This window comes from Ctenopharyngodon idella, chromosome 22 (genome assembly GCF_019924925.1).
Source record: "Ctenopharyngodon idella isolate HZGC_01 chromosome 22, HZGC01, whole genome shotgun sequence".
In the NCBI taxonomy this organism is placed as follows: domain Eukaryota; kingdom Metazoa; phylum Chordata; class Actinopteri; order Cypriniformes; family Xenocyprididae; genus Ctenopharyngodon; species Ctenopharyngodon idella.
In genome coordinates, this window is record NC_067241.1 from 18,593,892 (window position 1) to 18,618,625 (window position 24,734).

At 37.7% G+C, this 24,734-nt stretch overlaps 2 protein-coding genes across 3 annotated transcripts; both read right to left on the bottom strand.

Moving 5' to 3' along the window:
* Positions 1–56: 56 nt before the first annotated feature.
* On the bottom strand, positions 57–11,759 carry phf8 (PHD finger protein 8). The gene is made up of 22 exons (XM_051879534.1): positions 11,426–11,759; positions 10,282–10,610; positions 10,092–10,177; positions 9,406–9,526; positions 9,009–9,169; positions 8,765–8,906; positions 7,465–7,651; positions 7,162–7,324; positions 6,951–7,038; positions 6,756–6,862; positions 6,550–6,641; positions 5,878–5,967; positions 5,489–5,794; positions 5,210–5,301; positions 4,945–5,111; positions 4,769–4,854; positions 4,567–4,685; positions 4,135–4,448; positions 3,925–4,020; positions 3,734–3,843; positions 2,605–2,986; positions 57–2,520 (listed from the first exon to the last, which is right to left on the bottom strand). The coding sequence occupies exons 2-22, from the start codon at positions 10,377–10,379 to the stop codon at positions 2,432–2,434; spliced, it is 3,096 nt and encodes a 1,031-aa protein (XP_051735494.1). The 5' UTR covers positions 10,380–10,610; positions 11,426–11,759; the 3' UTR covers positions 57–2,431.
* Positions 11,760–16,936: 5,177 nt separating this feature from the next.
* arf3a (ADP-ribosylation factor 3a) lies at positions 16,937–24,100 on the bottom strand. Of its 2 annotated transcripts, none has more exons than XM_051879536.1 (5): positions 23,989–24,100; positions 21,490–21,651; positions 21,193–21,303; positions 20,522–20,646; positions 16,937–18,225 (listed from the first exon to the last, which is right to left on the bottom strand). In XM_051879536.1, the coding sequence occupies exons 2-5, from the start codon at positions 21,635–21,637 to the stop codon at positions 18,064–18,066; spliced, it is 546 nt and encodes a 181-aa protein (XP_051735496.1). In that variant the 5' UTR covers positions 21,638–21,651; positions 23,989–24,100; the 3' UTR covers positions 16,937–18,063. The 2 variants fall into 2 exon arrangements, with proteins under 2 accessions (XP_051735496.1, XP_051735497.1); XM_051879537.1 differs by having other exon boundaries at positions 23,908–24,008.
* Between the last annotated feature and the right edge of the window lie 634 nt (positions 24,101–24,734).

Sequence of the window (24,734 nt, forward strand, 5' to 3'; positions counted from 1 at the left end):
CACGTGACTTGTACATGAAAATAGGCTTATAATGAAAAAAAAAAAAAAATGCAAACAATTTTTAAAAATATCTTTTAATAGAGGTCATTTGGAAAAAACTGCTCAAGCCGTTCCAAAAACCAAAGGTGGTGACAATAGCAAAAGACAACGTCCAATTATAAATATTAAATGGGTTCAAATTTGACTTGTTTAAGTGGTCCTGAATGTGCACTCCGGTTCTATCAAAATGATATTAGATACAAAATAAACCCTGAGAAGAAACTGTGATCAACATTAATTGTTCAAAATAAACGTTTAACATACAAGAAAATGGTTAAAGGATAAATAAATCCTAAAATCCACACAATTAACTCAAGATGATAAAGAGAATAACTTAAGTAAATGTAAGTTTTAATAAGAACATCTTTAAAAGTCAGTCCTTGTATATTTTGAGGTTTTTGAACACTTTCTTTGTTGCGCAGCTTGCTTCACATCATTCCTGTTTTTCCAAAGATCCTGATTATCCGTCTCAGTAGACATCAAAGTTAAACTTGTATCAAAAGATGTGCAGAGATGCAGTTTCAGTAAGAGAGGTTGGGACACTACTGAAGGCACAGTAAAACATGAGCGTACATTCAGAGATGATGTGAAGTAGTAGTCAAATCAAACAAATGCACAAAAAACTCAAAATATTTCAGAAATTTCCTTTAAATTCCAGAATCATGTCTAAAAAATATGTTACCAGGATATTCTAACAACTGTCTTCTGTTGTTTCATGTTCAAAACATTTCTACAAACCTCAAAACAAGTTTCTAATCACATTCGGATGGCATGATGACAGTTCGGCAGGGTGAAGATCTGTGACATTTTCAGAAAAAGAAAAAAAATACAGCAAAATAATATTTACACTGGCCCACTGATTTATCAATATTTTTGGTGCTGATTATGGACATAATCATCAAAGGAGAAGACTAAAAAAATATTGTTGCCATTACATAAAATTACAAGAAAATGTTATATTTAACTCTTCTAGAATGGAGTATTTATATATATAAAAAAGCAAAACTAAAGTATATTGACAATACAATTAATATTATTGATAAGTGGAGGGGGGAAAATAAAATGAACAATAACATTGACATAGCAATAGAATACATTAACTTTATCACATTGCTAATATAAGCATCAATGAAAAATAACAGCATAATTATTCTATACAAATAAAACTGACTAAACAACTCTTATGCTGTTACTTACTCAAAACATGTAAGTATTTTTGTACAAGGTGTGCCAGGAAAGATTCCAATGCAATTTCTTCCTTTTGAGGAAAAAAAAAAGAAAAGAAAAGATAATAATAAAATAATAAAACACCAAATATATACACTGAACCTACAGAATCACCCATCAGATCTCAAACTGCTCTAAAATCAATTTCCGTGTTCTTTACAATTACTAAAATGTGTACCACTGAACTCAACCCTACGGTTACACTCGGAGCTGAACTAGAGATGGGATGGACAACAAGACAACTACGGCCAAACGCTGGCAGGACATCATACTGCCCATGATGCTGAGTGGAAAACAAACAAAACAAAACAAGACAAACTTATATAAAATATATACACATCTAAAATACATTTGTTGATAAAAATGTGTTAGTACACTACGGTAAAAACATTATTTAACAAGCAAAGAGACGTTACTACAGGACTTCATCTACAGCAATTACGGTCAATGGTGTATCAAATCGCCTTCTGTGGTATAAAACAACTTGATATGAACACATACTAGATGAAGCATGTAAACAAATAATATGCATGGCTTTAGGAGGAGATTAGACTGGGACGTTACAAATTGCTGAGCAATAGACTGAAGAAATAGACATTTCAGAACAAACAACAATCTCAATCCTAATTTTGGGAAGTCAAATCTTCAAATAAACCAGTCAAAGATCTTCTGAACAATGTTGTAATCTTGTTTGTGAAGGCAATTTGATCTAACATCAAGTGCTCCTCGGAATTTAGCTATTTTCTAGAAATATACAATGTTAAAACTAAATATTAACTATGAGACAAAGAGGGTTTAGGTGGAGTGTACATGTATGCAGCTCATTTTTAAAGGTGAAGCACTGAAAATGTTGGAAAAAAAATACCAATATTACAGTCATCACTCACTGGTATCCATTAATAGTTTAATGTATCCATCTGTTTAGCTCTATTTGCTTTTCAAATAAAATTTCTATTCTAAAACACCATGCTAAATGGATTTCACTTGAATTTTCTCACAGCAAGTTACCATTCTTTTCACTTTTTCGCCCTGATGAAGCAAATAAAACCAGGCAAGCAGAACATTAACCATAAAACAGTCACATAATTTAACTTCAGGTCCTCTCATCCTTATTCGTTTTCTCCACCTCTATTGTTCCCTGCAGTCTCTTCTCCATATTATCAATCTACAGGAGAAGCTTGCCGTTTCGATGTATTTTCAGAATTTTTCCCAGTCTCTGTTTAGCTGTGGCAAGTCCTTTCTTTGGACGTTTCCCTGTGAGAAGGAAAGAGAGATCAAATTTTAGTTTGATTCCAAGGCACATCACAGTTACAGGTACTATCCTGTAATTCTAGATACCTTGACACACTCCTGCTGATGTTGGAGTCGCCAGACCTCCGGGTGAGGGGGCAGAGGGAGAGTAGCTGCTGCTGTTTTGAGGAGAGAGAGAGGGGCGTCTTGAAGTCAGAAACACGCCAGGGGCCATGGCGCCACTTCCTCTTGGACCCCCAGGGCTGAACGGGCCTGGTCCTGCGGTGTACTCGTGGTCCAGCAGGCTGGCAGAGTACACCTCCACTCTCCTCTCTTCAACTATGCAGTCCACAGGAGGCTCAGAGGGCAGCGGAGGAGACACGGGTGCAGAGTCCGGCTGACGCTGGAGTTGGGCAGCTGCAGAATGTACCTTCTCTTGAGGGACCTTCTTCTTGGTGTATCTTCTCTTGGTTATGGTTTTCTGCTGTTCCTGGTATTAAAGCAACAAAAGATTATAATTTCAAATGCTGTTCTTTTGAACTTTCTATTTAGCAAAGAATCCTGAAAAAAAAAAAAATTCCACAAAAACATTAAGCAGCGAGTTACAGTTACAGAGTGTACCTTTAAATTTTGTAATAATATTTCATAATATTACTGTTTTTTTTTTTACTGTATTTTTGATTAAAAATGAATAAATAAATGCAGCCTTGGTGAGCATAAGAGATGTTTTTCAAAAACAAAAAATAACCTTACTGACCCCAAATTTTTGATCAGTGGCGTTTTTTGTAAAAAAAAAAAAATAAAAACATGCTAATCAGAATGTGTAGCTCACGTTGTGAACACGCTCTTTCCTCAACAGTGCACTAAAACATCTATAAAACACAGAGGGCGAAGAACTAAAATAATAAATAAATCAGGTTTTCAATGTTGTTTTTGCTAAATGTTTAAACATGTTTTAATTTATTCATTCATTTATACAATGATGTATCTTATACATTTAATAATACATCAAATATAAGTTAATATTTGGTTTACATTTGCATTTCTGTCAACTAAAATGCTATTTTTTCAAAGACTAAAATTAGATGCCATTTTAGAGTAAAACGAATGACTAAAATGAACGAATATGACTTGACTGAATTTAAAGGATATTTTGAAAAAGATAAGATGAACACTTATAAAAGGTACACATTCAACATAATTGTAGGTTCTGGCATAGTGTGGAACAGAATCTCACCTGTTGTGCCAGTTTGGCAGCAGCAGCTGCAAGCCCAGTTTCTACAGACGCCACCCTGGCACCCTCTCTTACCGGTCGCTCCTGCTTGGGCAGTGTAGGGGTCACACGGGCTGAGGACGTATGAAGAAATGAGGTCTAGAAATGTTCAGAAATAAGATGCTCCAAAAAATGAATATCATATATGTGGTTACCTTTAGGACTCCAAGGTGTATCATCCCAGTTTCGCTTTCTTTTCATTTTGGACTTGCTGATGTGATCCTCCTCGTCAGATTCTAGCGACGGATAAACTGTAGAAGAGTGTAGAGATTCTTCTTTAAACAGAATCACTTTGGTTTACAGTATTTCCTCTGCTACGTATGTTAACAACCATTGTGTAAATGTTCAAGAATCTGTGAACTCACCGTAATCAGAGTCTTTAAAACAGGTACCCAGGGTCTCCTGTTCATCCAAGCTTTCTTCATCACTGAGGTGCCGTGCTGGACGCTTGATGGGCCGTTTCCCTGGCCTCTGAATGGTGGTCTTCTTCTCATTCTTCTTGACTCCACTTATCCACCCAGCTCTCCCGCCTTTCTCCTTTAAAAGCCCCAGCATCTCACCTCCGGAGATAGATAGAGGAGAGGAGGAGGAGGAGGAAGATGAGGAAGATGGAGGGTTGGCCATTGAAAGCATGCCTTGGATAGCATCACGGGTGCTGGGGGAGGCTGGTGCTTCCTCACTTGATGATAAAGAGAATCAACAGAATTGAGTATAAGAACAAACATCTACAATTTTCACTATGACAGAAAGACTAATAATGACCAGCATGCAGTATATAAAGTGTGAGTATGAAGTACCTCAGTACAGAATCGAGACCCGCCACCTGTTTGCTTGCCTTGAGCAAGTCTAAAATCCCACCTGCTCCACCTTTCACACCCTGGACTGTGAGCATCTCTTCATCTGTGGTGTAATCCTCCTATTTAACAATAAGATACAGAACCAGTGACAACCAGACATCTAGAGATGTATCTAAAGCTTGCCTAAAAGAGACTTGCATACCTCAATATCAAAGTCCACTTCTCCTGGCTCACGGATTCTGTGGGGGTCGCTGCATGGTTTGGCCCGAGGTAGTTTCCTTGGTAGACCTTAATGAGAACATTTAGCCAAGTATTAGTTTGTACCAAGATGTTGACGTTATTAGCTAAACAAAAACATAAATGGGAGAAATCTTTTACCAGCTAACTTCTTCTTGCTTGGCAGAGATGGTCTACGGCGAGGTGGAGGGGTTTCATCGATCTGAAGCTCATCTTCTGAATCAAAGTCAGACAAAGTAGCCATGTGGGGCTGGAACTGTTGAAGCGAACTCCCGGCTCCATTTGCACTGCCAGCACGACCTTTCTTCCTAAAACAAGAAGAAGAGGAGGTATGAAAAATAAGTGTGTCATCGCACAGGATTAAAAATACTCATGTCAGGGAAATGGGTGAAAATAATCATTTTACCCTTGTATCTTTCCATTAGTCAGCACAAGTTTGAGCTTGCTTTTGTTGATCTTCTCTTCGAAGTCATCTAGACAGTCATCAGGCAGCTCAAGCTGAAAAGACAAATTATGTTCTTTACAATGATGATATTTAGATATTTAATTTTTCAGCTTAATTTCCAACAAAGATTTAAAAATAATTTTCTTAATCAGTCAAACAAAAAATTCTTACTGACCCCAAACTTTTGAATGGTAATGTAATAAACATAATAATGATTCATAAATGTATTATAATTTCTACCTTGCTCTTTTTGACTTTGCACCCTGGCTGGAATTTCTTGAGCGTGTGTTTAGTATGAATCTCGAGTAGGTCCAGCTCTCCGGCTTCTGTCTTTATCTCTTTGCCTTTTTGGCTCTTTTTCTTAGCTCCCGGAGGGCCTATGCCCATTCCTCCAAATCCGTCCTTCAGCTTGGGACCTCTCTTTTTACCTAGGTGCTGGCCAAAAGCAAGGGATGTGTTCAACGGAGCTTTGGGGTGAGGAGAGGGAAGACCCTGAGAGCCACCAAAGGGTGTCCCACTCCTGCCGATGTTCTGCTGGAAGATATCCTGCAAAAAGAGACACAAAAATCAGATGCAGGACACAAATCACTACCTTTTTTCCATTGAAAATGGGCCAGAGCTACTCTCACCTCAACCAGGCGTATCTCCTTAGCCAGGTCCTTCACTAGCTGCTGGATCTTTATGGTCTCCGGTATCTCATGTTCATGCTCAGCCAGGGACTGAATATCACAAAAACAACCAATATAAGCTTTGTGTCATCGCACATAATTGCAATGAAATAGTTTATGATGGTAGAAAACAATGATACAGCAAATATTTTAAACTTTATGTAATTTTAGTGTGCTATTCAGGGCTATATGACAGATATAATATTCTTTGTGATATGATTCTATATATTTTTGAGCCTTTTGACAAAATTCAATGTAAATCTAATATTAATAAGAGAGTTTTTTCCACAATAAGAATAAACAATTTCAGCAAAACACCTAATCGAATTACACTGGGAAAAACATTACAAGTAAAAATCTTGTTTTCCAATCTCCAAAAAAGATATTATTCTCATTTATAGTCTCCAATTATCAGCAATATTTACCAACATATATTCAAACTGGGTCTTTAGTGAACACTTTTGAGTGATGATGCAAATTAATCATTGAACTACAGTTTTGAATCAACTAACAAACGGTTTGAACTGATTCATTGTTTTTTCTACTTGACTTTAAATATATGAATATATCATGAGTATATTATGTATATACCATGCTAATCATAAGTCCTACATGTAATATAATTACACTTACTTCCTTCCGTGTCCAGCTACGGAAAGCATTATTGAGAGCTTTGGCTCCGTGGACCAAATAAGTGGCAGGATGCCGTCGATTCTCTCTCAGACCTTAAGTGGATTGGAAAAACAGAATAATTAAAGTACATGAAAGACTGTTTAAAACAAAAAAACAAAAAAAGCAGTAAAGAACACAGCCATTTGCTTTATGAGGAGAAGCCTCACCTCTGAAGGTATCAAGCAGATGCTTGCCAACATACCAGCACACCGTCTCAAAGTTTGGAAACCTGAATAAGTCTGCCGTGCTCAGACGCTTTTCTATCTCATATGCTCTGATGAAAAGAAAGGAAAAACTGACCAATGAAAAAGCCCAGTGCAGTACTGCTTAGCGTAAGAAGATGAACAGACACATCATCTCACCGAAGCTGCATGTCAATGTTGAGGCTGTGTAGAAAATTTCCGCCAAATGCCAAACAGTCCACAGGGGTCAGGACAGCATGAATCCACCCTGACATCAAGAAATTTAGGCACAAAGAAGGAATCAACATTAATCTAAATGTAGTTTCTCACTCACGTGTGATAGCAAATAAATCCCAGTGCATCTTACTACCGGCAGAAATAGATATTGTACCTGTTGGGATGAAGAGGGTGTTTCCTTGCTTAAGTGAACATTTGTAGCACATGTCTACCTGGTCCCCAAAGAACAGCTCATTCTGATTGGAGGATGAACTCCAGCGCTCAAAAAGGGACAGGTTAGCAGCAGTGGGACGAATGAGGTAAAAGATCTTCTCACCCTGACATGTATAAAAACAAATATATAAGACCTCTTTGGTCTAGAAGACAAAGCATGATGCTTTCTGGAGTAATGAAATGCAGTTACTCCTCTCAGAGACAGATAATGTACTACATACGATTTTTATAGAGAATAACTGACCCGGAGTACGTGGTACCACACAGAGGTTCCTCCAAAGTCAATGTGAAAGTCAGTGTAACTGTCCTTCACTCCCATCAGGCAGTATTTCTGCACATTAGGCCTCTCAAAGACAGACTCCTCAGGCCAGAGATTCTCCACCCATGACAGCTTCCTCACGATCTTTGGTGTCTCCACCAGATTTGACAACCTAAGGAAAGACACAAAAAATGGTTAGACAGTTTGCACAGATAAATGCGCTTGGAAAAGTTGCCTTTAAATTCTTTCATTTAATTTAATTCTTTAAAGGGGACCAAATATGCCCCTTTTTACAAAATGTAAAATAAGTCTCTGGGGTGTGTATGTGAAGTTTTAGCTCAAAATACCCCACAGATAATTTTTATATCATGTTAAAATTGCCACTTTTGGGGGGTGAGCAAAAACGTGCTATTTTTGTGTGTCCCTTTAAATGGCAAATGAGCTGATGCTCCCGGCCTCCTTTCAAGAAGAGGGCAGAGCTTCAAGAGCTCATGTTCCGGCACACCGGCAACAACAAAACAGGACAATCTCACGCACCGAAAATGTCAAACTGTCAGCAGCGGTGTTCAGCTTTACATGTTTCAGAATCAACCTTTGTGAAAATCCAGCGTTGAAAAGACCCTCTTTGTGAAGCAGTCCGGAGCAAAAATATAAGACTTTGCCAATTTCCTTCAGGACATTTCCTTTGAAAATGAAATTTAACCACGATATCCTCAGATGGCGAGAGTTTATGGAGACTCTATGTTCATTGTTACATCCCAAAACACAACACTTGTAATGCCTCTTTGGCACAGACATTGTAAAATTCCAGCTGCTACAGCAAGGATACAGAAAAGGCCGACTCTGTGCTTCTCACTCAGGGCTGTGTCTATGCTAATAGGGCAGACTGTCACCGGCTGTGGGCGGGGCTTCTCCCTACGATGATGTCATCATAGGGAGGAATCTGAATCAGCTCTTTTGAAGAGACTGCTTTTAATTTATGGTATGATTTTTACCATTATTGGCTGGTTGTTCTCACACACTGTAGACACACATCGGTGTTCAAACACCTTATAAAAGTGAATTTTGCATAATAGGTCCCCTTTAAAGATGTAGCAGAAATAGTAACAAATCTTTGGATCAAATTTAAAAAAAACAAACAATATGCAGTAATGATTCGTTTTTGCATTTAGAAAACACATAGGGTGAATTTCCATTTCACGCTGACTTCAATGCACCGCTGCTACAGCCGCACACATTCAGATGAGCAATTGTGGATGTAAATGAACACATCCCAAAAAAGTACCTGGTGTCTGAGAACTCTAAGCTGATCACATTGAGAACTCGGTCCCTGTTTGGGCTGTTGTAGTACTCCACAAACTCTCCCAGTTTCATCTTCAGGTCTGCTTGACGGTTCACATCAATCACGTCAATTTCCTTGTCAGCCCCTATGACACAATCATAGGACATTACATTCCTATTTAAACATGACTTTTCACAAACATACGACTGAAAACGTAGCACACTGAAGATGTGATTAGAGTTATTACCAATATAATGCTCTACATCCGATACAGAGAAGGACGACGGGGGCAGATTCATGCCCAGGCCATCTTTCCTGAGGACCAGGACCGGGACGCTGAAAGAGCGCTCCTCTAGAAACTCAACGGTGAGCTGGGCCCCGGTTGGCTTCAGCAGGACTTCATCAGCACTTAAATACAAATGTTTAAAAATATCAGCATACTCATCACTGTGCATTTTTGAAACATTTTTTTTAATCCAATAACACCACAGACTGCTAACCCAAGCAGTATGAATCATCGCTTCAAGTCTGATCAGAGCTAAATGAATCTGGGTTAAGAAAGCAGAGTCACCTAGTGGCCTAATTTTAACCTGGCAATAAGTGTCCTGTAACTCAGTAAGAGATAACACATGAATAAACCATACCTGGGAAAAGTGCGGCTGCGTAGCTCCCTGACAAACTGAGCGCTGCCCGTCTTCACAGGTCGTCCCGAGTCTCTCCCCACACCAGCATCAACGTGCTTAACAGCGCCCCGTCGTTTGCGCACTGAGAGAGAAGCAGATATCATAGTTACTAATCATGCAAGCTTACAGGTTTGCTAGTCTATTCTGAGCTATTTGATTTAAAATTATATTTTTAATGTGTTTGTGTTCCACAATGTGGGTGTAAATGGTCCCGCTGTCTATTTTTATTACTAGCTGTGCTTGATTAATTATCACAAGTGAAAAAACAAAAAAAAGTCACCATGAAATAAAAATTGACGATTCTTTTTTCATTGAATATTGCAGTGTTTATTTTAAATGATGTATATGTGCACATCCATTATTCCTTTTTTAATTCATTTGCCCTTTCAATCTTTATTTAAAAAGGCGTGAGGGCGGGACGACCTATCACTCACATGAGATCACAGCAATAGCAAGCCATAACTATCCAATCAATTCCAGATGGACAAAATTAAGTCCCGCCCTTTATCTTTCTTTGTTCAGTAAGCCATTTTACATGAATATACATCACAATACGAAAGAAAAGACTATCAGTACTTCACTTTCATGCTGACTTTAAAGTAACTATAGCCAGTGTTTACAGATTTTAGGATGTTTGCCACACTTACTGACAGAGGGTCCATGGGTCACCTGACAGTTAGGACAGTGATACAGGTCAATTTCTGCCGCTTTATCCTCTTCCACTCCAACACAACTACAGAAGAACAAATAGTATATTACAATAGCAAACAAATTACATCATATAAATTACAAAAAAAGAGATAATTTAATTGCAATTTTAGAAAAATGCAACCTCACCTGCCATGAAACCAGTCCTGACAAACATCACACTCAATCATGAATCGGGTGACATCGTAAGGGAGACGACACAAGCAGTAAACGGGAACAGATGCCATTCTAAAGTCCCTGGCCAAATGTCAGTATAAAAAAAAAAGTCTTAAATAATATGATACTGTTTTGGCACCACAGTTCACTTAGTTGCCTCTGTGGAACGTCAACTTCACTTCAGAGTGGTTCACCAATCAGCTTGCAGCGCTGTAAAGACCGTTGTATCCACAGTAGTGTGTTGTATATGAAGTACGCTGGCAGGTCAAACTGGGTGCTAGGTGCATACCATGGTCCGGCACCTGTTGAGAGAGTAAAGGAGAATTTCAGTCATCTGGTTGGCTAAAATATTACATCAATGCACCTGCTGCCTTTATTATGGTTAACAGACTCTTGAGTAAGCTTCCTATTCAGTCTCAAACAAGTCTTTATACAATGAAGGCTACAGCACAAAAGACGTTATAACTACATACTGTATGATCAAATTGCGCAGAATTTTAAACATTATCTCTAAAACACCTGTCCCTAGCCTATCTGGTCCTGTTGATTATTTACAGAGAGAGAGGTATTTGGGATTAGAGTTATAACACGTTAATACACATTATAGCTATAAAAACTGCACATTTATGAAAGTGACACTTAAAATAATTATTAATCAAATAAATCGCAAAGTAATAACATAAACACTAACTATTCATCTTTGTATTGTTAATTCACATAGCTCAGATCTGCAGAGATAAAGCTGACTTACACTAGAACGATGCGAATGATAACTATAAAAGCTATTATTTACAACGCGCAATTCATTTAATTTTGTCCACTGGATTTTGTAAGTGAAAAAATAAATGTTTTTGATTTAGAAACGCGGTCTGTGATAGCAGAAAACAGTTCGTTGAAACATAAGAGCTGCTAGCTAGCTTAGCTGCTAATAACATAGCATGCTCGTCAACGTTTAACTACGTGAATCTTTGTGTTTACACTACAACAAAGATACGTTACTGAGCAACTCACTAATATAACCTCAAATGTAGCCGAAATATGAAATATGGAGTTGAGATTATACGATCCATAGCAAAACAAAAGGACTTGTTGCAGCGCGCGCTGTATCGGGTCTTACCGGGTGAGAAATGCCGCGAGTTTCCCGTGGGCCGAGCGCACCATGCCGGACGAAATTTTAGGAAAATCCGAGGCCTGCGCGGCCTGCTTTACAAACAACAAGATGCTTTCAAAAACCGTACACTTCTTCCGTTCTTACGTATTTAACAGAGGAGAGTGAGTAAACAAATCTGGCAAGATCTCGAAAGAATACAGTCCACAACCGAGGAGCAAAGATTTTATGAAATTCATAACGCAGCGATTTCCCGTGCTATAAATCCATCCCAATCCGCCCGTGCAGCGACCACTGTCTGCGGGAGATGGAACAATAAAGTTGCTTCGCATGTCGGTCTTCCTTCGGACGGCAGAGATTTCAGATGAGCCCGTACCCAAAATAAAACAGAAAAGAAAGGAAAACCCTCCAAAACTTAATATTTAATAATCACTATACTCACTCACTTATTTATTTAAGTATGTATTAATTAATTAATTAATTTTATTTTAGATCAGCGTAACTATGGTTTGTAAAGTAAAATATTTTTGTTGTTTTGAAAACAAATAGTCTACACAAATGTAGAAACTATACATCTGCCGGGGTTTTTTATTTTATTTTATTTTTTTAATTTTTTTCGGGAATCTAAAATGTTGCTGCCAAAACTTTACTACTGTTATAGTTTTAGCTTTATTACTACTACTGTGTGTTAAGTATAGTGTGGGCTGTTATATCCTGTCTGCAGTGAAGCAAACCACTGTATATTTTTCCAAAATGTAGACCAATCCATAAATGAAAATGAGTAAATATCCAGAACCAATTGAGTGACGTAACACTAGAGTCTGTAGTCCAGCAGATGGAGGCATCAGCTAAATGTTGAAGGATGTTGCTGAAACATCTTCACCAGTTCGAGTTGATTTTGTAGTTATAGTGGTTGTTTGAGGAACTACAGAGAAAGATTTAAACTGACAGTAATGATAACCTACTGCACACCCATGTCCATAAAACACTTACAATTATGTGTAATATCTATATAATACAAAAGAAGATATTTTGAAGAATATAGCTGCGAGCAGCAGTCATCGGGGTTCAAACACTTTAAGGCCTTTAAGCACATGTGTAAAAAGGTATTATATTTATATTTTATTATAGCATGTAAGCACTTGGATCATAGATGGAAAAGACCATTTACTGCCAATACAGGCAATTTAGTAAGGAAAAACATGGTTTTTGAAGGTTTTTTTTTTAAGTTATAGCGCCACATATTGTGCAATCTCCACCATTTTTTGGGGGTGTCCTCAGAGTGTGCCCATACATATGTGTGTTAATTTAGGTGAAAATATCTCATTTCGTTTTGAAATTATAGACACTTATATATTTGAGAGCATAAAAAATTAACCCATGAGAGACTATGATTGAATTTTTTTGCCACTTCCTATCAAAATTTTGACATTTGGGCTTTGATATCTAGGAAACCAACTTAGGTTCCGTGTTTCCTATGCTGGTTTCGTCTTGATCGGTCGAACGGTTTCGAAGATATTCGCAAAAGTTTTTTAAGCACTAAAAAACAACGTAGCAAAAACCATAAGCTGAAACCTGACAAGTCTGGTATCGTTGGGTTCATCAAGGTTTCAGGAGTCTAAGCATGTGACTCCCGTGAAAATAAGTCGACCACACCCAGAGTTGTATACATTTTCATCCAAAACCATTAAAAACATATGTTTTTTAAAGTTTTTTAACAGTTATAGCGCCAACTATGGTCCGTTCTCCATAAAACTTGGCATGCTTCTTTAGAGTCATATGCTGCATGTGTTCACCTAATTTCGTGAAGTTCTGAGTTTTCATTAATGATTTATAGGCTTTTGAGTATATTTGGCCAAGCCCATTATGTAAATGATCCTGTTACAGCGACCCAAAGGGTAAAGTTCAACTTTTTTTTGATAATTATTGATCTAGAAAGTCCAGAGAATTGTCCAGCTCTGGTTTGGTTCCGATCGGGCGAAAAACCTAGGGCTAGTTCGCAAAAATAGGTTTTTCACATATTTGCGAATAATTAATGAACGATTTGATTGACAGCATTGGTTCTTGAGGCAAAGTTGTTCAGAATGTGGAGATCTATCAAATGATATGCATATTATGTGGATCTGTTAAAACACCACGTGATTACAGAGGCGTAAAACTTGTTAGCACCAACTAGTGGCTGATTTCATTCAAAATTCTTACAGACCTCTAGGACCATGAGTCGAACATGCCCACCGAGTTTCATTCCTATCAGCCTCTGTTAACCTTGTCTAATAGGTGCTCAAAATTCATTGGCCGATGGCAGCCATGTTTTTTGAGATACGCCAATGTCCTCATTGACCATCATGCCCCCTTGGACCAAGACACCGCATGCGAAATTTCAAGTCGATTGGACTAACGGTTGCATTGTTATAGCTGTTTTCAAGTTTTTTTCAAGTTATAGCGCCACCTAGTGTCCAATCGACGCAATTTTTTTATCGTGACCAAAGATTGAGCCCCTACACACTTGTACCAAGTTTGGTGCCAATATCTCATTTCGTTCTCGAGTTATAGCCATTTTAGTAAAAGTGGCTCCGCCCACATCGTACATTTTGGCGCCCCTTAGCGACCGTGAATCAAAATTTCAACTTTTTTTTGATAACTTTTGATATTCAGACTCCAGAGAACATTTCTGCACTGGTTTGGTTCCGATCGGGCGAAAAACCTAGGACTAGTTCGCAAAAGTAGGTTTTGGACAAAATTCAAAATGGCGGAAAATTGGAATCGGAGATATTCGTTTTGTCCGTCTTGAGCCAAGGATTGACTCCAGGCCAAACGGTGTAGGAGTTATTAGCGATTTTGCAATTTTGATCGCTGTAGCGCCACCTATTGGCCGATTTGGACGAGTCTGGGTATCTGAGTAGCGAGCAAGACTACTACCATCTGACAAAGTTTCAAGTCTCTCGGCCTTACGGTTCGGGCTGCCCGATCAGTTTTAAGGCATAAGAAAAATAATAAAAATCCTTACAATTACAATAGGGTTTCAGCACTTCGTGCTCGAACCCCTAAATATGGGTAACCAAACAGTTGATGGACCCCATTGACTTCCATAGTTTGGAAAAAAAAAAAAATACTATGGAAGTCAATGGGGTCATTCAACTTTTTGTTTTCCGACATTCTTCAAAATGTCTTCTTTTGTGTTCAGCAGAAGAAAGAAATTCATACAGGTTTGGAACGACACGAGGGTGAGTAAATGATGACAGAATTTTCATTTTTGGGTGAACTATCACTTTAAGGCTTGCCACCCCATGTACTAATTTCACCTGTTTCAGGACCTGCTCAAAGTGAAACAACTCTCATTATGCCCGTCTGCTGTGACTGAATACCACCCCCACTCAGCAGCCCCCTAAATAATCATCTGTACACCATCCAGCTCCTGATTTCCCCAGTCCTGCCTCTCAGCCTCATTGCTGGTGGCCATGGCCTGGATGAGGGGTGGGCTGGCCTGGCTTCAGTGGTCGCAGCTCCCATCACAGATTGATGAATTGATTGCAGCATTGCTGCCAGTGAGTCTGTGCCCTGGGCGAGGGCGCCCCGGTTACGGGAGGGAATTCCAGCTATGGCACCCGCCATGGTGCCGCTATTATCAGCGGCCTGCAGGGGGCCATTGGGGCTAGCAACCCAGGGAGCAGCCCTGACCCACATACTGCTGTCACGCCCCTGGAGACACACACTGTGAGGGCAGGCGGGGAGGTGTGTGGGATTTGCCACAGAATAAGGGGGTGAGGTACTGGGCATCTTGCTAAACAAACAGACTTCCCTTCTTATTATTTCTAGGCTTTTTTGAGCCTAAGAGCCATAAGTGTTCACACAGAGCAGATGAAGCGCCTTCAATACGAAAATTCAATATGAAAATTTCACAAACACAAAACCACACAGAGATAAGATTTATCACATTCTGTGGTGTCAGATAAAGTTATCAGAATGCAGAAACAAATTTTATAATTGTATACTAAACCGCTGAATGACTGTGTGTGTGTAAACTGAATTCTGGAAGAAAAAAAAAGATCCCAGAATGGAAGCAATTATACTAGATGAACTTCGTCAGACATGTGGGTTCATTTGGGTTATAAATACTTTGAGTGGTTTTTGTTGTATTATTTAAAACGTACGCATATGTACTCAAGCACCTGTCATATTAACACTTCTGACTTTGTTTAATTAAATGAGATCAGCGTTGTTATTGTTAAATAAAAAATAAGTTTAAATTCTAAAAAAAGCAAAAACTAACACAAATGAGAAAAATTTAAACTAAACTAAATTGAAAACTGAAAATATGAAAATAAAAACTAATTTTTTTTATAAATACTATAATAGTATACAGACAATACTAAAATAATACTGAATGGGATTGCTGGGATGTGTTCACAAACGTAATATAAGATTAAATATTTGATTAAATATTCATCGAATATTGTTTAAAAAGAAACACTATCTGATAGTGTTAAATAAATAAATATAATGTATATAATGTATGTGTGTGTATATATATATATTCTTTCTTTATTATTCCACCATATTTTAAAATGATTTATTTTGGAGTCTAATAACTGGAGAAAAAAAGTTGTCAAAAGTGTTATATGACATTGTTATGTTATTTCACTTCATTGCCAAGACAACATTTCTCATTTTCGTTTTTTTTTTTTTTTTTATTTATATTTTATTTTATTTCAGCTTTATTGAAATTAATGAAAGTGATTTTTAAAGGTGCAATGTGTACATTTTTGGAGGATCTATTGACAGAAATGCAATATAATATACATAACTATGTTTTCAGTGGTGCATAAAGACCTTAAATAAGGAACTGTTATGTTTTTATTACCTTAGAATGAGTCATTTCTATCTCATACACCGCGGGTCCCTCCTCCATGTCAAGTCGCTATTATGTACCGGCATGATTCTACAGCAGCCCTAAACGGACAAACACTCTACAGAGTGCGTTTCATCACTATGTTGTTCTTCTTCTAAATCGTTCGTGTTTTTAGAAGCAGCTTGCATTGTCACAATGTTGAATACGCACGAAGAAGAAGTAGTAAAATGAGTCGTCTGGCTTATTAGAAGCAGAGACCGTTCTTTGTTAGAAGTAAGAAGAAACCTCATTGCTTGCCTGGCTAATGTACTCTCTGCTGTATCAGACGACGACACCTTTGACTTGTGTTGGCCAAACGGCCACCGTAGCTTCTCTATTTTGCTTCGAAAGGGAGGGGTGAACTGCCGTTGGTTGCAGTTCGCAACCTCACCGCTGGATGCCGCTAAACTTTACACACTGCACCTTTAATAGCAACACAGGTTGAGGAGCTAAAGAGATGCATATATGGATAAATTTGAGTCTGGATAACTGAAAATGATTTTGTGTGCAATTTAAGATGAATTAGAATAAGATTTTAATGCTCACAGAATTTTTTTTCATAGCATCTCAATGCAAGGTACAAAAAAATGTATGGACACATTTTACAAGAAATAATAGATATTCACAATAAATTATCTAAGTGCATACTTTATTAAGCGTGCAAAATATATAAACACACTTAGTCATTCATGAGCGTACACACACAACCATATTTGAGTACCCGTGTCTAGTAAAGTCACTCTTTTCAGCATTTGTGCGAACCAAATGCTTTTTAATCAGCTACTCCAGTCACATGACTATAGAGATCTACCCTTGTTCTTCTCCTCAGATCTGCTCATGCAACACTAGCAAAAAGTCACTATAACATAAACGCAACACAAGTGCTGCTGACACATTCAATGAGCATGTCACGACACAGACGAACAGCGTGCAAGTGAAACAAATCTGTGAAACAAATGCATTTAGCGACACAACAGAACAGTTACTCAAAATAAATAGTTCTTGTACACAAACACTGTGATATTTAGTCGTTGCGAAGTACGCATGCCAAGACGAGAGATCCACAGTCGGCTCCTGTATCTATTTACAAACCAAAGCTTGCTCAGCAACCTGTGCAGAGACACTGGTTATCGTGTGGATACATGCAGTAAGAGCATCACCACCGCTCTGTAACACGGACAGTCATGAAGTCTGGCTGATATGCTGATAATAAATCACAATGCATTTCTATTTCATTTTCAGTAGCAAAACAACAACACTATAGCAAAAACCACAACATGTTTCTCCATTGTTTTCTGAATATTATTTCACTTGATTTTATTTAAATATTTCAGGAAACTGAATCAACAGGTTTCTCAACTATCAGTGCAGTTAATATAGTTTAAATGACCTGCATTTAAGCGTTACCTCCATATTCCATAGTAGTAATAATAAGTAAAAGCTTTTCACTCACTTCCTGTCTTTTATACATTTACAGTGTACAGACGCAAGAAATGTTTAAATCACATAAGAATAGTAAAACATGTCTATATTCACTAGTAAATATGAATATGAATCACGGGTGCTAGTGCTACCCCAATCATCTCACGGATCTGTTATGTGGGGCGTAGCGAGGGGTTACACTGTCTGAGATGACCCGACTCCCGTTGGTCTCAACTTGTAAACAGAATGAAAGAAACTTGGAAACCACTGGTGCTCCCTGACGAGCTGTCACTCAGGTGACTCCTCTCCCACCGGTTCCACTTGGATCCAGCCTGCCTCATTTCTTGTTCTTGAGCTGGTTGGCCAGCCAGTCCAGACCCTCATACAGGCCGTCTCCACTGGTGGCACAAGTGGCCTGGATGTACCAGTTACGATGGCGCAGGGAGTGGAGACCCAGCTTATCTGTGATTTCTGCAGCATTCATTGCATTTGGCAGATCCTGTAGAGTGAGAAAGAAACATATACAACTACAAATCTTACTATGTATACAGCCTACATTGATCATTTAGTTGCAAAGACTTGGTTCAATCAAATTGGTAGCTTGCAGTCGATTGTAAGAAAGGGGCGGGGTTTAAGCCGAATAAATAATTGGAGAAGTCTGGCATATGTCACCAGAGGGAAGTCTGTCATTTTCACTGGAAGATTAAACATTACAAGAAAATGAAAAATGATAAAAAATAAATAAATAATAATAAAAAAAATCTAAGCTAAAGCTTTTTAAAAAGGAAAGAAAATAAAAAAATGAAATATAAATGGATGAATCATTCACAATAAGATCTATAACATGCATTTATCAAATAGATAAATTTTCATTTCATGCTGACTTTAAAATTCTATTCTAGTTACTCAGTTAATATTAAATATAAATTAAATGAATTATAAATCACAAGGGAACTAGGAATGCACTGCTATTATAATTCTGGCCAACATAGCCGATAATTATTTTCATATTATGGTGGAAATTAAAATTCTATACTATTTTGTCTAAATAAATTATACATTTAAAATCTAAAAATTATACATTTATAATTTAAAATCTAAAAATTATACATTTATAATTTAAAATAAATTAATTATACATTTTAAAAATAAAATAAAACAATTGAATTAAACACTAATTTAATTTGTTTTAAATGCATTGATTTTAGGCATCACAACATTATAATGTGCAGTATGAAAGACGGATATTAATTTTTTTTGATTTGCTAAAGATTCCATTTAACTGTGTTATTAAAGGAATAGTTCACCCAAAAATGAAAATTATCCCATAATTTACTCATCCTCAAGACATCTAGGTGTATATGACTTTCTTCTTTAAGCTGAACAAATCGGAGTTATTTAAAAAAACATCCTGGCTCTGCCCAGCTTTGAAACCGAGTTTTTGAAGTTCCAAAAAGCGCATCCATCATCATTACTGTAATCCATCCGACGCCAGTGGGTTAATAAATGCTGTCGGAAGCGAAGCCATGGGTTTTTGTAAGAAAAATATCCATATTTAAAACTTTATAAACTATAATCACTGGCTTCCAGGAATGGCCGTACAATTTTTTTTTGAACTATCCCTTTAAACAAGTAGTGTTTAAATATTAACATGTGAGCACATTTTGTGAGCATTAGGTGATGGCAAAAGTAACCTAAATGTGACAATGCACAATTAGATATACAATCATAATAAATGCCCTCAAACAATGTAATATCAGTGACGTCCAACTTCAGACAGTCTAACTATCTCTCTTGGCCTGGGTGCACAATCTCTAGCATTTTGATCATGGCTTCTCATGTGTGCAAGTGGTGGTTCGTTGTTGTTATCACTAATCGCATAATCAGGTTCTACGCTCATATTGGTTTTTGATTTGACGGTTGTCGTAGGAGAAGCCACACTGCAGGACTGTGCCTCAAAACTTCTGACGCTGCCAGAATTTAGGTAAAATTTGATCGCAGTGGTCATTAATCGGCTGTCAAACTAACGATCAAAGATTTTGGCCTAGGATCCGAGGAATCTTTTAGAATTTGCAAAACTTGTCTCAGAAGTCCAAATCATGGCCAAAATCGTACAGTGTGCACCCGGCTTGAGTTGTTAACCCCATTATATAAACCATTAAGGGCTGTTACAGACAAACTTATAGGACAGCAGCTTTAGGTATCAAAGAGGATTTCCCATAGTTCCTCAACTCATTTCCTGGAGGTGTCTATAATTCCTGCACACACCGAAAAGTCTATGTTTCTCTTGAGATCTTTTACAGATTCAGTGTTGGGAGCATCATGGCCTACTGCATCACACTATGATACGGCAGCTGCACATCATCAGATCAAAGAGACCTACAGCGGGTGGTCAAAACTGCTCAACACATCAGCGGCAGACCTCAACAACCACTGCCGGCAATGAGTTCTGCAAATCATCAGAGAGCTCATCCAGCCCAAAAATAGTCTGCTTTCACCTCTGCCATCTGGAAGACTGAGGCAAACACACAGAGGCACCCTGAGGAACCAGACTTACAAACGTTGCTTTGCTGAATTCTGATCACTGCTCAGCATCATATGATGTTTTCTACAATAATGAACCACAACCTCAGCAGGGACATCACCAAATAATTCAATATGATCACCGTCAACAAATCAACGAAGAAACTGATGCACATACTAGGGCTGCTTTGTATTGGTAGATGGCAAATGCAATGCTAACATAAATTGTTTCTGATTTGAAGAACACAGCAGAAGCATAAAGAAGCTCTTGCCTGCTTGTTGGCAAAGACGAGGAGTACAGCGTCTCTCAGTTCATCCTCAGCCAGCATCCTCATCAGCTCTTCTCTGGCTTCATTCACTCGCTCACGGTCATTGCTGTCCACCACAAAGATCAGACCTTCAAAATCCATGGGAAATTATGTACAAATGTGGTTATGGAGAGGCAGTAATTATTAACAGGGGAAAATGTGACCCTTGAATATGAGATCTTAATGCAAATTTAAATGCAAAATGTATTCAGATGCATTAAAAGCATTGTTTTCTTTCCTCTATTGATGTATGTACAACTTATACAAATCAAATTTATACAAATTAATACTTTTTTTTTCAGCAAGGATGCATTAAATTGATCAAAAGTAAAAATGTATCACAGTTCCCACAAAAAAAACTGTTTTAAACATTGATAACGATAATAATAAATGTTACCCGAGCAGCAATTCAGCATAGAATGATTCCTGAAGGGTAATTTTACTGTATTTTTGATCAAATAAATGCAGCATTGGTGAGCATTAGAAACTTACTGTCTTACTGACTGTAGACTTTTCAGGCTTTAGTTTATGTCACATCCATCGTTTATGATTTGCAAGATGTTTGGCTGTTTGTTTAACAACCTATTTGTGTGTTTAGTGTTTAGTGTGTGTGTGTATATGAGTCCTCTTCTCACCTTGTGTGTTCTGGAAGTAGTGACGCCACAGAGGTCGGATTTTGTCCTGGCCACCAACATCCCACACTGTAAAACTGATATTTTTGTACTCAACAGTCTCTACATTAAAACCTAGTAACAAAACAGCAAAATGGGACACAAATTACACACTGGCAAGACTGGTAAACATGAATTTATGCTTTATGAGTATAGTAGACTTTGTCTACAACTTCACGTAGATTTTGTCTCCATGTAAGAGGAAAATATTACAATAATAATCAAGCGATTAAACATTTTAAGTCTGAAAATGTGCTTCACCAATAGTAGGAATGGTAGTCACTATCTCTCCCAGCTTCAGTTTGTACAGGATTGTGGTTTTCCCAGCTGCATCCAGCCCAACCATCAAAATCCGCATCTCCTTTTTCCCAATGAGGCTCTTCAAAAGGTTGCCAAAAATGTTCCCCATGGTAGCTGGTTAGCCTTTACCAATATAAAAAGACAAAATATTGGGTCAGTTTTCTTAAATGACAACTGTCTTACCAGTTAAAGGCATTGGCCCTTTCAAAAAGAGCACTGTTTTCTCTTAAAGGTGCAATATGTAAGAATTCTGTCCGCAAGAGGTCGCTAGAGGCCTATTCAAAACAAAGGCGTAGCTTGATGACGTCAAGTTTGAGCGTGGAATCTTGGGACATGTGGTCTTCACCTCACAGCCGGTGGAAAACAATTGGGATAGGACTCGGGAAGAAATCATGTTCATGGATGCGATTATTAACGTTACTGTAGTCTGAAGCAGAGCAGGACCGAGTGTTGTGGGAGCTGAACGAGGCCGCTGGAGCGATTGCGCAACACACGCCTCACGAGCAGCGGGACTTTTATTATGCCACAGTCGCCGGCGCTGCTTCCGCTTTTCCAGTCATGAGTATGAGGTAACACAGCTCTGTTTATCATATTAGATACATTTGAGTGTGTTGAAAATGATGTTATAACGTTACTCTGCGCGTTCGCTCGGCGGCTGCTGTGAGACACTGTTACACACTGCAGTAAGATAGATCGATTTTACAATATCATATTAAATGCTGGATGGCTTGTGTTGATAAATGGCACGCAATTCATTTTAAAACGTATTGTATGATGGAGAAAATGCTGTATTACTGTTACTAAAAATAAAGCTGCATCTGATTATGCTATGTTAGCTACTTCACAAAATAGTGTTTTTCTCTGAGGCATGGTAAAGCATTCGCAAAAAATCAAGAAAATTAGATTTAAACAATAAGACTAAACGTGTTGAGCTATATAACAATAATTAGTTTTCTGTTTATAAATATCAAAACAGTTGTTCCCTTGTCTAATAAAACATGTAAATATTAAAGCGTCTTTGGTGTTTCCATGGTTTCTACAAAATAAACCGGAAACCGAGGGTAACGCGGGTATGACGCAATTGACAGGCGACTCCTCACACGTCCCGTTAGCCTTGGTTAAAATTGCAATTTTATCACGATTTACACATAGGTGCAAACATTTGGGATATTGTAAGTACTCAAGTGAACAAAATATATAACACTGGCCTAGTGGTTTTTGGATATTTTACTGCAAAAATCTTACATATTGCACCTTTATTTACATATTGCACCTTTATTGCACCTTTAACTTCACACAGTGACATCAGTCCACATTGACCCTTACAAATATCACAATGTTCCTCTTATAGACTCTTCTGGAAACCCCTCTGCAATGATTATATTTAACTATCATAATCAAATATCATAATTCTTTCACAGAGAGCACCACATTTCAGGTAAGAAAATACTGACGATTTCAATTATCAATACAGATGGAAAATATGTACTCTTTACTAATAACGCTTACTTTGCATTTGGAAAAAAAGCAGTTACTAGAGCCTGCAACAAAGTGTAATCCTTAAAAACAGAACCAGAGTCAGTGATGTCATGTTAGTGTAAGGTCATCTTGAACCAGCCTTACAGTGAAGAGCGCTAATCTGCAAATTCATCTCAGATGACTCATAACTGTCATCATGCACTGATTAAATAAATGTGTATTGAACACTGAGTCAAGGACAATATGTAGGCTATACATAAAAAAATCTGTAAAAATTACAAGACTATATCCCTAGTCCAGTCTGACGTGTCATTGCTTTTTATAATATGCAATTTGAAACACCTATTTATTTTAGAATAACTATTATAGTATTGCTTTATTTTAGGTGCTTCTTGACAGATTTATGAGATGTGACTCTTTTAAAGTGTTTGTAAGGAAGAGAGGTTTCTCATCCTCCATAAAACGGTGATGACATCAACATCATGAGTGGAGCATTTAAATGCCAGAAAACCTGAAACTGGTGATTTGTATCACAATTTAATTCCAACAGAACTACGGATCTGACCACATTCAGGTTTCAGAATCAGATGGTTTTTAATCGTTTAAAATCTTAAAAACCTTGAAATAAGAACTGATGTCTAATGTCAGCCTACACATATGTGGGCTGCTAATGAATACGCAAGAGATGTTCAAATCAGGTTGTATCATTTGTAAAACAGAACTGGCTTCGCATGGTAAACCGGCGCATGTCGCATCAGGCAGTGATGTTGTTTAATCGTCTAACACCTTTTATTTTTGTCACGACGTAGAAATACTACAGCAGCAAGCGCCGGCCTGAGTATTGATAAATCATACATTTCTCAGATATTCCGTGTAAACAAAATGTAACATATAGCTTACCATTTCGCCAGCAACGTCTAATCTATTTTAGAAGAAATTACAGCCTATTTTATTTTCACGTTTTGCAGCATCCCTACTCACCTCGGAGACCGACACCGGATAATTTCACGCAAGTCACTCCAGTCTCGCGATATCAGCGGAATGAGCAAGAGCGCGTTAAAGATCTCGCGATAACAGCGAAGCGCATCCTGGTATGTGCATTCAAAATGTCAATGAATGAAGCTCATGCAAGCGGTGGTCTGTATGAACGAGGATGTAAGATCTTTATAAATGAACAGAGGGAAATTTTACCTAGGCTATAAGCATTGCTACTTCAAATTACCTAAACAATTCAAACTATGTCTTTATAATTTGTTGATATAGCATATAAATCTTGTGACAAAATATAAGCACTAAAATGTGATTTTAAAAAACTCACCAGAGTCTCTGTGTGACTTAAACTCGTACCATATTCAATGCGACATTATGTAAGATTTTTGCAGTAAAATATCCAAAAACCACTAGGCCAGTGTTATATATTTTGTTCACTTGAGTACTTACAATATCTCAAATGTTTCCAACTATGTGTAAATCGTGATAAAATTGCAATTTTAACCAAGGCTCCGGGACGTGTGATGAGTCGCCTGTCAATTGCATCATACCCGCGTTACCCTCGGTTTCCGGTTTATTTTGTAGAAACCATGGAATATTTCATTAGCATTTCCTCTCTCAAGATCCATTAATGTACTAAAAACATATTTAAATCAGTTCATGTGAGTACAGTGGTTCAATATTAATATTATAAAGCAAAACCAAAAAACAAAATAACGACTTATATAGTGATGGCC